The 15,251-nt window shown below is 42.6% G+C and overlaps 1 protein-coding gene across 3 annotated transcripts; it reads left to right on the top strand.

Annotated features, from left to right (window-relative positions):
- The first annotated feature begins 2,172 nt into the window (after positions 1-2,172).
- On the top strand, positions 2,173-14,901 carry LOC127777407 (uncharacterized). 3 transcript variants are annotated; one of them, XM_052303992.1, is made up of 8 exons: positions 2,178-2,556; positions 2,698-2,838; positions 3,037-3,129; positions 3,215-3,341; positions 4,254-4,360; positions 4,811-4,918; positions 14,135-14,220; positions 14,317-14,901. In XM_052303992.1, exons 1-8 carry the CDS (start codon positions 2,215-2,217, stop codon positions 14,534-14,536), a joined length of 1,224 nt encoding a protein of 407 aa, XP_052159952.1. In that variant the 5' UTR covers positions 2,178-2,214; the 3' UTR covers positions 14,537-14,901. The 3 variants fall into 3 exon arrangements, with proteins under 3 accessions (XP_052159954.1, XP_052159952.1, XP_052159953.1); XM_052303993.1 differs by having other exon boundaries at positions 2,186-2,556; positions 4,811-4,891; XM_052303994.1 differs by lacking the exons at positions 14,135-14,220; positions 14,317-14,901 and adding an exon at positions 13,632-13,903 and having other exon boundaries at positions 2,173-2,556; positions 4,811-4,891.
- The last annotated feature ends 350 nt before the right edge of the window (positions 14,902-15,251 follow it).

The raw sequence follows: 15,251 nt of genomic DNA, 5'->3' as shown, positions 1-15,251 counted from the left end.
GATATTGATGACTAGTGCATCAATAATATAGTAGGTGATGAATAAAGGTGGTAAAAAAAACATCTACCGACTTATTCTTATAGGTACGTGCAACACGCAAGTAGATATCGCTGGATATTTGATGATGATATAATATTTTGTATGTGCTGTTCTATAAGGACGAGAAAGACTAGGTTTGGCTCGAGTAGAGTTGGATATTAATTCATTTAGCCAATTCATATATTAACATTAACAGATTTCAAGGCTCTAAATGGGTTAAACAATGTCTAACAATTAAAAGCTTAGGTTAATTGGCTACAACTAGCAAGTTGAACAATTATTGTTTGGTTGTGGTTATGTATAACTTTTCCAATTTAGCTCTTAGGATTAATTTGTTTGTGCTATTTGGAATCTACTACTTTGTTTACTGTGATTTGTGAACATGCCTCCTGATATGCTAAACAACGCTTTTCTAAAAAAAATTATATCAAAATTTATTTGAAAATCAAATTAATGTATTTTAAAATTGATAATAGTTAATACTTAATTAATCATGTATTAATTATTGGCCGTGTTTTCTATGTCACAGTTTTGTTTAGCCGGACATCTTAGATCGAACCAGACCTTAGTCTTAGCTTTGCCACCTAGTTCCCTAGGTTAGTTGGTTAAGCGGTCGCTCCTGACTACGTCTCGGGGTAAACTACTTCTCAACCTTACCTCCATTCAAAATTCCTAAAATATAGTAGTACTCCCTCCGTTTCATATTATAAGACTTTCTAGCATTACCCACATTCATATAGATGTGGTCTAGATTCATTAACATCTATATTAATGTGGACAATGCTAGAAAGTCTTATAATATGAAATGGAGTCTAGATTCATTAACATCTATATTAATATGGGCAATGCTAGAAAGTCTTATAATATGAAATGGAGTCTAGATTCATTAACATCTATATTAATGTGGGCAATACTAGAAAGTCTTATAATATGAAACGGAGGAAGTAACTTTTAACTCCAAATCTGGATTTGCACTTGTTCAGATTCATAACTAAAAGATGTTATATTCTTGGATGGAGGTAGTGCTAGAGAAGCCAAACCAACAATTTCGGTTCAGATTGAATGCTTTAAACCATGACTCAGACCAATTACAAACGATTTAGGCCCTTTTTAGTTTAGGGGTGAAATTTTTGGCGTATCACATCGGATATACGGACACACATTTGAAGTATTAAACATAGTCTAGTAACAAAACAAATCATAGATTCTACCTGTAAACTGCGAGATGAAATTATTAAACCTAATTAATTCGTCATCAGCAAATGTTTACTGTAGCACCACATTATCAAATCATGACGCAGTTAGGCTTAAAAGATTTGTCTCGCAATTTACACGCAATTTGTGTAATTAGTTTTTTTTGTCTATATTTAATACTCCATACATGCGTCCAAATATTCGATATGATATGGTGAAATGTTTTTGCGTAGGAACTAAACATGACCTTACTTCCTTGTTCCAAAACAACAAAAGCTATAATGGGTTGGAGATACGAAGTATCACACTATAACAATTTTGAATAAGTATATGTCACATCTAGATTGAGTTATTTTAGTATAGATGGAGTAATTGCTAATATCATGAGATATTATTGACTGTGATGAATGTTGAGGATAAGAACAATTCTTCCGGTCAATAATATTTGATGTTGAGTAATATTAAAATAGTGATAAGTAGACCAAATATTCTTAAGGCTCATTTGAATTGCAGGAATAAAAAAACGAAGGAATAGGAAAAACATATGATTCTAACATGAATGAAAGTGTAAAACAGAGAATTGTAAAATAACAGGAAAAACACAGGAATAACTGTTTAATTGGACCGTAGAAAAAACATAGGAATCAGATGAGAGAGATAGATTCGAAGGAAATTTTCTAAGAGGTTTAAGCTCTCGCTAAGTTTTCTACGAAATCTCTGTAGGATTGTATATTCCATATGAATTTTAAAGAATTGAATATAATTCAATCATTTGATTTAAAGACATTATAAAAATTTTTTTCTATAAGATTAAAATTCTCTATAATTTTTATGTTTTTTCTCCAAATCAAGATATTGCTTTGCCTTTCATAGAATGGAAAAGTGGAATCCTGACTAGTGGAGTCGACAGTTGCGCTGCTGCTGCTGCCGCCGCCGCCTGCTGGCCGATCCGAAGAGCATTAAAAAATACAGCGGGCAGAGATGCTGGTTTCTCCCTCCTCCGTGCGTGCCCTCGCCTTCCTCCATCGCCGCCTCCCTCCCCCTCCCCCTCCCCCTCGCCCCCACCTCCTCCAGCCCCCCACCCACCCTGCTCCCCCGCGCTCTGCCATGGCCTTCTCCGCGGAGCCGGCGGCCGAAGAGGCTGAGGAGGAGGCCCTCCCGCCCGTCACCGGCCCCGGCGAGGTCACCGCGGAGGAGTGGAGGCGGTGGGGCACCTCCTCGCCGCTCCCGGCCGCGGTGGCCGCCGTCGTCGGCGAGCTTCTCGAGATGGAGGCCGAGGCTGGCCAGAAGATGCGCTTCGGCGGCGTCGGCTCCAAGATTAAGGTAAACGGCTTGTTGGCTTCATCTCAATCCCCTTCCACGTCCTGGATGCTGCTTGCAGATTCCCGAGGTGATACAGCTTTGCAGGAATTGAAACTGATATCGGCTCATGGTTTGCTTGTTTCTTGAACTGGTTACTCATAGGGTGATTTCAAAGACATGGAGGACAAGAAGCACAGGGCTGTCTACCAGACGCTCGCCGACTCGGACAAGAAGCTGCAGTACTTCTCCGCGCGGCAGATTGCTTGCCGCTTGCTAGGGAGTAGAGGATATCTGTGCCAGAAGGTGATGTGACAGTGTCAGCTAGTATATGCACATCTTGTCAATCACTTCTTTTTGCAGCGATTATACACAATGCAGCAATCAGGCCTTAATGGTTTATTCAACTGAAGCTTATTTTTGCTACTAACATTTATGTGCCCTTTCTTTGCTCTTCTTCATCTCCCACAGTTTGCCTGATCTGCCTACCTCTTAAAACTACAGTGTTGGCTGCCAATGGAAGATTGTATGTGTGCGAAGCTTGGTTCTTGCAATCTATGGCAGGGAATTAGATTCTGGCTATATATGCATCCGAAGGTCTCTTCAAAGGGGTTTATGTTGAATTTCTTGTTCTGTTCTTTCTTCTGGGTATGCCAGTATCTCTAATAATCTATTGTTGCAGGACTTTTTGCGCCAAAACAATACCGGAAAGTTACTATGGCAAGTATTTGGCATCCAAGCTGCACCCTTGTGTCTCTTTGGCATCCAAGAGCACGAAGACATTATGTGGGATGCTTTCCAGCGTTCAGGTTGTTACAAAAGTCAATGCCAACTTTCATCTGTTAAACATATGAAATCAGTTACATTAAAAAAGTATATTAAATGCTTTCAGGAGCTCCCATTTTCTGTATAGTAGTTTACATTAGCTTCACTTAGCATGCTTGTTCAACGTTTTTTTTCTCTTAAGCTTCTTTGGCGCGCACAATCTCTCCTGATGTGTTTAAAGTTTAAGCTCTTGTTTATGATCTGGAAACATAACTGGCCTTTAGACTCTCAACTGCTGTTAAGTATTCTTCTTGGAAGGGGCAGGGAATTAGTGCGAACTACACAAATTATGCTAGTGATTACACTGCAACATACCTTTCTTTAGAAATGCAAATGCTTAGTAAAAGATTATATTTGCTCGTTTGGAATTCTCTGTGCTAGTGTCTAGATAAGTGTATTCCTGTCCCAACCCTCTTCACATATTGAGTGGCATTTTTAATTTAGAAGGAGCTTAAAAATGTCCACATTTACTGACAATCTAATGACCAGGGGATCTTTTCTTTGTTATTTCATCAATGCATTGCTTGTACTGAAAATATTTGCATTATCGATGTTCCTTTTCTGTTTGCATTCTATCCTTCTATTTTAATCATTGCATAAATGAATATACTGTTGCATATTGGAAGTTGTCTTCGTGGCTGCTGTTTTGAACCTGTTGGCGCATTGAACAACTAGGGTAGTGTTTCACAGAAACAAATCCAAACCAGAAGTAAAAATGTATGAACTAGTAATAGAAATAAGATTTGAATTAATTTTCTTGTGGCCCATGGAAGATTATTTCATTAATTTTTCGTCTAATATCTCTACTCGCCCTGCTATATTTAGCAAGGATATATGTATCTGTGCACTTCATGTTTAAATACTGTATATTTCCATTCTGATATGGTTTTTGCCAGGAAAGGGAAAGGTTTCCTTTCTATATCCGAATAAGAGTACAACCCCCATGTCTGTCAAAGATCTTAAATTTGATGGTTTGAACTTGAGTTGTGATCATCCGGAGGAGGTATGTATTCTGTTCTTTAAGCTGTGTATTAATAAGTTGCACTGTTGCACACCCATCTTTAGTAAAGTTTCTATAGCATAAACAATGCTGCCTTCTTTGGAGGATCTGTTTTTCCAATCACCTCCTTTTATCCAACATGATAAGTACTGATGGTGTTTGGGGTAACTGGTTTCCCATGCTAATGCAGTAAGAACAAGTATTTTCTTGTAGAAGTAACATGGTACTTCCTCCATGCTTTCTTACTTCTCATTTTAAGACATCAATAAGATATCAATTACCCACACCCATTTGACCATTCCTTTTTCTAGTTATAAGTTCTCAAAGATTACCTTTATGAGACATCTACACAATGTCATCTGCACATGGCACATCCAAATAGGTTCGCTGCACATTCTAAAACATCATGTAAATAAGTATGGATGAAATAATGAAATATCTTTTGCAATGTAGGATGTGAAAGATGAACCTTTTAACTTTGTTTTGCTTGATGGTACATGGAGTAATTCTGCTGCATTATACAGAAGGCTCAAGGTTAGTTCAGTGAGTTTCACATTCAACGTAATGCACTCCCTCTTTAGTCTGGATTTCTGTTTACATCTAAACATTATTTGTTCATGTTATCTTGATACCATGATTCAGACTAGATAGTTTACTAAAACAACTGAAAGCTCCAGTGAGCTCATTGCGTAATTAAATTATAGATAATTCCGATTTCCGTATAGGTAGTTGGGTGGGCTCATTGCCTAGTTAAGTAAGTAATTCTGATTTTTGTGTGTCTGGAAAGTAGCAACATATGTGTCTAGGTGCATTTGTTCAGTGATACATGATACAGACATACAGTATTGGAGCATGAAGAATCTGAGAGATAGTATGATCTCCCAGAAACAGCCCAGTAGACCTGTAGACTGTAAATGTTTCTGCTTCTCCTCCCATCAGGATTCCTAAGCTTTGTTAGCAGGAACCCCAATGCCACTTCGACTGCTAATCCACTTGGTCCAGTCATTCCAGTCATCTACCATTTTCTGCCAATCAAATCCTGATGGATTGAAGAGCCAAGTGATAACCAAGAGCTATATTGATGATGTCAGAAGTATATAGGCAGATGAATCCGTAGCAACATCACCTTAAAACTGATAGACTACTAGCAGCAACATCAGCTCAAGTCCTTTCACAAAGTGGCTTCTGAAGTACATTCTGTATTTCTCAGTCAACCTTACATGGCGAACAAAAAAACATCTGCCAGTTGCTCTATATTTTGCACCACCATGGAGAATTGTGTGTCGAAAATAATGTGACTTGGTCCCAAGGTAGAAAGTGAAGAACACTGAACAGAGCTGAAGCGTCATGATTATGAAATCACCCAGGGTGCTTCTGAAACCTCTTGCTAGTTCAGTCTTGGCTAAGGTCATCAAAAGACCTAGCTGCACAATTGACTGAGATCCCATAGCTTCTTGAATTGCACTATTCCCCCTCATCCATGCTTGCTTCATAATTGAAAACTCAGTCCACTATTAGCTAGGTAAAGTCTTCCAGATTCAGGACTATTTTTGAAGGAACTAAAAATAATGCTCCACCTGGAATCTGAAGAGGCTTACTAGATTGAAAAACCATGTCAAGGAATGCTTGATGCTACATCATGATTCACGGAAAAAGAAAACAAATATAACAGGGAGTCAGCCAAATCATCCTTATTTGATAAGATAAGGCAGATGGTATGATCAAACTACCTGTTCTACAAAGTGTCTGCCCTCTAAGAGAAGCCCAATGACGAAGCTGTAGGACGTTTTCCTCATTTGCCCCGACTTCACTTCCTCTTTTGGAATTAATTCTTCCCATGAAATTATTCCATCCATAGTCATCAGGAATCATAATTAAAGAAAGAGTGGAAAACTTGGTAACTTAATAACAAATAATTGAAGCATGAAGATTGAAGGGAAACAAAACAGAAAGGAAACCTGGAAAGAGATCTTTTGTAGATAGAATATAATTGTTCACCATCTTCATTCTCCAGATCAAGATCACTTTTGGAATATACTGTTTTTTCACTGTAGTAGGGAGTCATAATACTGCCAAGTACATAGAGTGACACTGACACACAATTATGTGAGCTTCAATCTTTTTTATTGAAATTCTTATTATAGTACACTTGAACATAACAGGGTTATGAGATATTACCATGGTGAATTAATTTTTTTTATCTTATCAAAGAATTCTTTCAATTTCCGTAGAGAATAGTATCTGATCTGAACAGAAGGGGCGGGAAACAACTGTAGCTCCCTGATTCCATACACAAGTTAGGCTGTGTTCTTCCCCAACCTTTCCCAACTCAACTCTCTCGTTTTCCGCGCACACGCTTCCCAAACTACTAAACGGTGCGTATTTTGCAAAAAAAAATTCTATAGGAAAGTTGCTTTAAAAAATCATATTAATCCATTTTTCAAGTTTATTTTAGCTAATACTTAATAAATCATGCACTGATCGTCGCTCCGTTTTGCGTGTTGGGAGTGAGGGTTCCCAACCCTCGCTCCCGAACTCAGCCTTAGAGCCTTATGAAAGAGGGAAGACTGTTATTAATAGCAACTTTTCTTCAGACAAAAAAAAAACTGCTATTTGAGGGAATGCTGCATGGGCCCTATAACTTACTTTTCTATTTCCAACCAAAGCTAGAAAAGCAGCGCATCTATCCCGAGTTTTCCTTTGTCTATCCTGAGTTTTCGTGTCTAGCTTGCTTTCTCACTCCCCATAACGGCGTTCAAAGAAAATCTCATTCTGATCCTATAACTTATAACTAAGTAGTGTACTAAAGAGAAGACTAGGATGAGTAAGCCCTTACCTCAAGTCTATGTGTGGCAACTAGCTATATTACTATTTATTAGTCAGACTTTTTCTTGATGGGCCTATTGCCGCCTATTTAGGATAATAATAAAGTCTTCTACAATTATTGGCACATTGGCATATAGTTACTCCTATTAGTGAGAATTGTATTCGGAGGAGAGAACCTTGCGCTAAAAGGGCTTTGATTTATGGTATATATTAGGAATTGGAATAAATAAGGCTAACTACAAGAGAGAAGAGGGTCTACAGTCATTCTATGTCAACACTGAAGAATAAGACATCTATCCTTACTCTTGCATCAACATAAGACAATCTTCAAGGGAGGAGAGTATATTGAATATGAGGCTGCCCTTTGGCAAACTCATAATAAGGCTGATGAAAGCAAAGCAGAATTGAAAACAAATATGGTACTCCCTCTGTTTCAAATTACTTGTTCTATATTTGTACTAAGTCAAACATTTTAATCTTTGACCATCAATTTCTATAAACTCATACTCCCTCCATTCCAAAATATAAGGCACAACCACCATTAACCCAAAGACCAAGAAATAATTATTATCATCTTATAGTTTAGATCATCCTAATAAATATAATGCATGCATCCAATAGGATTAGATAACATAGAGAGTGGAATATTTTAAAAAAGTAGTAATTTAATAGAGATATGTCATAGTTAATTGCATGCTTGCATGCATGCCTTATATTATGGAACATCTAAGAAAAGTGGTTCTGCCTTATATTATGGAATGGAGGGAGTATAGTTTAACATTATAAGATTTATATTTTTAGATTCACCATGAGAAATACTTCTATAATATATAATTCACATGTTAAACTACACAATTTTCTAAAAATTAATGGTCAAAGATAGACATGTTTGACTTAGGACAAACCTTGAAACGACAAATAATTTGAAACGGAGGGAGTACGCTGTTGATCCTTATAGCACATCTTGACTCTGACCATCTCTAAGGTCAACCTTATGGTTTGATGGAATAAGTCTTGTGGCTGATTAGTCTTTGTATCTTTTTACTTTTTCAGCTTTTAGGATGCTCTAGGCATAATCTTCTTTTTCACTTTCTGTTTTAGATGCTCTTGGACAGCATCTTCCTTTTTCACTTTCTAGGACAGCATCTAGACTAGCTCTAGGATGCTCTAGACTAGCTGCAGCCAGCCAGCTACCAGCTATAAATATGTATCCCACCCTCCCCCGAGATGGTATGGCATTCATGAGAAAATAAACAGAAAATTGCCCCAACTCTCCTAGCGCCATCCTCTCAGAGAGTAAAGATTTTGCTACTAACAAGTGGTATCAGAGCCATTCTATCCTGTAGCCTAGACATCTCTTGCTCATCCCCTTCTTGAGCTCCCCTCTGTCCTCAGCCGGCAGCAGGAACACCGACTGTTCCTGCTCATCCCTCTTCCCCAGTGCTGACAAGTAGCAGCTCATCAGAGGCAGCCTCTTCCCCACGCAGCAGCCTCCCAGTAGCGTGCCATGTCCGTAGGACAGTCTCAGCGCTCGGTCGCCTCGAGCACGCGGCTCCGGCAGGAGGCCGAGCTCGCCGCGGTAGGGGAACACGAGCGAGCGGCGGCAGAGACTTCTGCGATGGTAGCGAGGGCATCAAGGCTGGTGGCGGCGGAATTGGCGGCGGCAAGGGTAGAAGTGGAAGCAGCGGCAGCGGCAGATGCAGCGCGTGCGGCGGCGGCAGAGCTCAAGGCTTTGCGCGACAGTAGCACCAATAGCTCTGTCTCCGCCTCCGACAACACCGATGATGAGCTGACGAGGGAGGCAGCTCGTGAGCGGGCGAAGCAGTGGGCAGCCGCGCATGCAGGGCTGGCCCTGGCGGGGGGCGAGCGGTGCCGCCGATCTGGGCCCCCAGATTGCAGGGGCCCCCACCCCCCTCCCTCCCGCGTCCCTGGGCCGCAGATTGAGCGCATGCATGCGCGGAAGCTGGAAAGCGAAGCGCCCCGCGGTGAAAAGAAAACAGAAACGCGCCTGATAGCCGCCGCCCACATCCCCTCCTCTACTCTTCACGCGCACGCGCTCAGCGCTTGGCGACCGGGCGATGGCGAATTGGCGAAAAGCCAAAAATCGAAACTGCATCGCGTGTCGCCGGCGGCCGGTGCCGACGTAATTCACTCCATGGCCATCACCAGCTGCTCGGCACCGACGCAATCTCCCTTGTTGCTGCTGCCAGCTGCTCAGCGACGACGCAATCTACTGCGTCGCTGCTGCTCGGCATCTCCTAAGCCTCCATCGCCTGCCTTCCCCTCCGCAAGGTTAGTAATCAGCACACCAATACACCATCTCCGTAGCCCAATTATTAATATAATTGCTGCTGTCTAATCTCTCGATATCAAAACATAAACATATGTAGGTCATCTCGACGCACGGCGTCGCGGGCATTAGCGCTTAATTGTTTGTTTTGTAGTAGTATGTTAAGGGCCCCTACATTTAGTTTCGCACTGGGGCCCTGAAAACTCAGGACCGGCCCTGCGCGCATGGAGAGAGATGTATGTGACTCCTCACATACAAACTGAAGCTGAGAGGCGTGCTCAATCATCCGCATCAGGTGAGGAGCATATCGAAGCCCCCTCTTGTACTGAAGAGATGCCATGCAGATTTCCTCCCAAACAAATTGAAATACATGAAAAGGGACGACAGGGAGGATTGAACCTGAGGAGCACGGAGCGGGAGTAATGGTTGATGTTGTTTGCATCACCATCCTTGGGAGTCAGAGTCCGCCTCAAGATGTGGTTGAGGTAGATGCGGACTCTGACTCTCAAACTGTAGGGTTTCGCATCTACCTCAACCGCATCTTGAGGCGGACTCTGACTCTCAAGGATGGTGATGCAAACAACATCAACCATTACTCCCGCTCCGTGCTCCTTAGGTTCAATCCTCCTTGTCGTCCTTTTCATGTATTTCAATTTGTTTGGGAGGAAATCCGCATGGCATCTCTTCAGTACAAGAGGGGGCTCCCATATGCTCCTCACCTGATGCGGATGATTGAGCACATCTCTCAGCTTCAGTTTGTATGTGAGGAGCCACATACATCTCTCCCTGCGCTTACCCAAGCGTTGTTCTGTGCCTCAGGACATCCCCTCCACATCCTCTCAGCCTCCTACTACCTCGTGAGCGTCCCTCTCTTGTGGCTCGTTGTGAGCAGTCTCCCTTATTCCGCATTTTACTGAGTCTCTTTGGCCTTTGCTCTGCGGAGGCCAAAAAGAACCGCAGAGCGTGGAACGAGGTCAAGAAGACGGCTCGGCGCGTCAAGAACATGCAAGCGCAGCTCAACGAGCATTTTCACGTGGATGTCTCTCCCTCCCCTCCGGGCTTTGAGGCCGAGCCCGATGAGCATGGGTAGGAAGAGATCGAGGATCCTTTTGCTGGGATGCCTCCGGATTACGATTTCTTCGGTTTTGGCCATGGCTTTCGCTATCCTTCTCTTGAGGATCCTCCCAGGCGCCGTTTGTCTGAGTTTCTCTCTTCGTCCTCTCTTTTTGGTGCTTCGATGCCAAAAAGGGAGAATATCTATCCTTTTATTATGGTCGATCATAGTTGGTTTTTCTTTGTATAAGACTATGTGTGGTTCTTGAGTTAGTTTAATGTTATTGTAAGACCTTATTGTTTAATTATGGATGTTTGGAATGTAATGGATATTATTATGTTTTATGATTAATGTGATGCAATGTCTCATTTCCTTTATATTGTGCTTGTGATGAGATGTAATGGTTATTATGCATATGAAGTGATGTATGTGATGAGTAAAATGTGATATATTTGTTGTCTTGTGAGATTCAATGTGGATGCAAAGATTTACGGGGAGCTCTTCACTTGCTTTAATGCACACTTTGAGGGGGAGCTTTCACTAAACCTTTGCACCAAAATCATCTATTATATTCATTCTCTCTTGTGATCTAATCGTATTGTCATCAATCAGCAAAAATGGAGAGATTGGAAGTGCATCTAGGCCCCTAATGATTTTGATGATTGATTACAATACGATTAGAGAGGACTAACTTTTTATTCAAGCAAATGTGAAGGTTGTTATTTCCTCGACGTGTTGTAATGTGATGCATACTAGTAGCCAAGTCCAATTACATGTATTATCAGTAAGAGTACATTATATATAAAGATAAGAAATATTTGAAAATAAAAAACCTCATTGGCAATTAGAAAAAACCAATTACTCTCTTAATTTTTATCCTAAAAATGCCTAGACAACATACCTATATTGGAATAATATATCCAGATAATCTGTAGACAGTATACCCATATTTGAATAAAATGATAACAAAGTATATCACATACCTAATACATATTAATATTCTTGAAAGTTTTAGGATAATTAGTAATTCCTAAGAAATATCATTGCTTGAGTTTTCGCTAACTCTGTTGTATCATTGGAAAAAGTACGAATTACCCCCTGAACTATCGCGGTCAATCGAATTACCCCCTTGAACCCAAAAACCAGACATTACTCACCCCCAACTTTTAATACCGGACGAATTACCCCCCTCAACACTGTTTTGAGCGGTTTTCACTTGAGTTTGCACACGTGGCGTCTACGTGGCAATCCAGTCAGCAAATAAAAATAAAAATGCCTTCCTTGGTCCCACCTGTCATACCCCTCTCTCTCCCGTGTGCACGCTCAGGCAGGCGGCACCGCAGGCAGGCAATGGCGGCCGACGACGGAGGCGAAGGCCGACTAGGCGCCGGCATGGTCCCGTTCATGCGACTGCCTCCTCACGACCACTCGCGCATCGGCTCGCCGCTGCGGCTCCTGACAGTGGGGAGATGGTTGCGGGAGTCGTAGAAAGGGCCGCGTCGGCGCCGCGGCGCGCGTGAAGAGGAGAGTAGAGGAGAGAACCGGCGTGCCTCCGTCTCCGTGGAGCTCGTCATGGGCTACGTCGGCAACATCCCCAGCCTGCCCTACGAGAGCCTGGCCATCGCCGACCTGCTCTCCCCCGACGCCGTCCGCGCCTTCGCCGCCTGGATGTGGCCGGCCGCCGCGTTCCCGGAGGAGGCGGTGCTTGCGTACGCGGAGAAGCTGGCAGCGGTGGAGGCTGCGGTGCGGCGGATGGTGCGACGGTGGAGGCGCTGGAGGCGGCGGTGCGACGTCGGCGGAGGCCGGGGAGGCGCAGGCAGCGGCGACGGCGTTCATGCTTCGGCTGTCGGAGTACGTGGCGCCTGGCAGTGGGGTGGAGGTCGGCGGGAGGCTGGGGCTCCCTGCGCACCAGGACACGAGCTTCCTCGCCGTGGTGACGCAGAACGGCGTCGAGGTGGAGTGTGGCCGCGGTCCGCCTCCGCCGCCGGCTGCCTGCCGCCTCCACCTATGGCTGCCTGGTCCGCCACCGCCGCCGGCTGCCTAGACGAGGTGGCGCCGGCGTTGGCGCCGACGTCCTTGAAGAAGGCGACCTTGTTGAGGGCGGACTGGCCATAGGATTGGGAGGCCTTGAGCGCCGAGGAGTAGACGGCGAAGCAGTAGGAGCTCCCCGCAAAGCACTGGATCAGCGCGCTCGCCGCCAGCGACTACCACCGCGAGCGCGAGGCCATCGGCGGCGTCCGGGATTGCTTGATCCTTGAGATGGAATTGGAGCATGTGGTTACGTGGATGAGTAGGACACGCACTCCACTCGCCTCGTATTGAGCATATGAGAGAGATAGAGACAGCGTGAAGAGATGACACGTGGGCCCATTAATTATTTTTATTATTTTTTTCTGATCGGATTGCCACGTGGACGCCACATAGATGTAAAACCACTCCAGTTTGTATTAGGGGGGTAATTTATCCGGTTTAGAAAGTTTAGGGTGTAAAATGTCCGGTTTTGTGGTTCGGGGGGATAATTCGTACTGTCACGATAGTTCAGGGGGGTAATTCGTACTTTTTCCCACTTAGATTTGAAAAGTATTCTTGATAAGATCACAAAGTCCAGCACCCTGCACCATTACTCGAAATCTCAGACAAATTCCAGATCCCATTCACAGTATAGAACAGGTTTGGGCTTGTATCATCTTGGCCACAAAAGAAAGATTGAGATTAATGATCTAATTTGCTTTTTTCCAAAGGAGAAATTTTAATTGTCTTCAATGGCAAGGGCCTTTTTGGCTGGGTTCCAAACTGTATTTTCTCCAAACCTGAAACTGATGCAAATGGGTGGTATTAGAAGTAGATATTTTCTTATGCGATGACTTGCAGAGATTTTTTGATTGATTTGGTAAATTGTGCTGGTAGAAAAAAAAATGGCCATGATCCCTTTATCAAATAAAGGAAGAATTATTGGGTCTGTGAGCCCAGATCAAACCACTCAACATGAATGGTTCTTTTGCAGATGTGTTTGCAATTTGTAGATGAAATCAAATGATATTTCATTGTTGTTTTGATAGTGATTCTGCACCATTGATGTTTCACTTTTTAATTTTGTCAAAAAGAAAACAATATTCTCGTGCGATCAACTCATCACCAAACTTAATACATCAAGTGAATTACTACAAAAGAAAGTTTAAGGCAAGCGAGCACTATAAATGAACAAAAAGAAGCTAGCTCAGACCAAAAATGGATGGGTTTCTAGCTTGGCTTCTAAAGGTTCCTAAGGGCAGACAACCAAAAGGAAGCTTCTGAGGATTGAGGAAGCACTAGCCAGTAGCCACCCCAAACAGGTCCATTGGTGGACTACTTGATTGTACAACATGAGCACCTTTATCAGGCAGGTTTCTTTTGACTCTGATGCTTGACTCTGATTTCGGTCACTTCCATTTAAGTCTCAGCCAATTGTCCTAATATCTTTAGACAGCGATAATTTGTTGTCATCTCAGCATTTGGGAACTCTGTATTCCTCAAAGCTCTAATGCTTATGCAACAAGTAGATAAAACGGAACACAACTACATCCAGTTTGTTCAGCTAAGTAAACCCTAATGTTAACGTTTTATACAGGAGAGATGGACTGCAATATGGGGAGAGGAAGACATACCTTGTATCTCACTGTCTACGCTTAGCGCCTCAGTCATGCATAAGCTAAGGTGAGGTGACACAAGTTCTTCCTACATTATTGCTTTAAACAATTTTCTTCTTTGGCTGCCTGCAACTCACTTCTGTTGACATTGCTCTCATATTAGACCGCAGCCAGCGTGGGATCGTACGTGCACCGCAGCAGCAGCTTCTGGCCTCCTCTGGGAATTGGATATGCGGTCCGAGCTCGGTGCCTTTGAGCTGGGAAAGCAGGCTGAAGCTGTGGAGTGTTCATTGGATGTCTTGCTTGATGCTCTCACGGCACGACGGCTTCGCCTGGGACGATCTATAACCCGAAAACAGAGGCATAATAGGAACTGCATATAGTTGCATGCCTGGAAGCCTGGGTTCATTTTTTTGCAGAATAGGAAAGCTGATTAGATAGTTAAAGCGTATTCCTTCACTCTTTTGAGGTCACTAGCAACTGCTGAAATATGGTAAACATTCCTTTTGGCGGGAAATTAATATGGAGAAATCTTTTCAGCTGTGATGTTAGCAAAAAACTGAAACAGCATATTCAAAGGTTGTAAAACATTTCTTTTGGCAGGAAATTAATCTGGAGAATGCCTAAGTTTTCAGCTGTGATACCAACAGACTGAAACAGCAAAGGTTGTACGGATTTGTAAAACATAAGGGAGAACTGGACGAGATTATAGTGCTGAAAAGAACATCGAATACAAATTATCCTATAATGCTCTGCAGCGATAAAAGTTCCTATAATGCTCTGCAGCGATAAAAGTTCATCGTTCTGTTTTTATGACCTCCATAATCAATACCGCCTATCATTGCGTTGTGTGAAAAATTTATTCCCTTTCTGGCTACGGAGCCAAATTTCGGCGCTTGATAGCAGGGTTTGAAATTTCGGTTCGAAATTTCGGAAATTTCGCCCCCACCGAAATGCTCATATTTTGTCCGAAACTTTTGGTTTTTTTGCAATTTTTTGTGAATTTGATCAAATTTTATTCAGATACATTCAAAATCAGTCAAAATTTCAAAAAATTTCGTACGAAAAAAAAAATCTGAAATTTCCAAAATTTCAGTT

The sequence above is a fragment of the Oryza glaberrima genome, chromosome 6, assembly GCF_000147395.1.
Source record: "Oryza glaberrima chromosome 6, OglaRS2, whole genome shotgun sequence".
NCBI classification, from domain to species: domain Eukaryota; kingdom Viridiplantae; phylum Streptophyta; class Magnoliopsida; order Poales; family Poaceae; genus Oryza; species Oryza glaberrima.
Note: the sequence above shows the minus strand (reverse complement) of the source record. Positions and strands in the feature narration are given on the sequence as shown.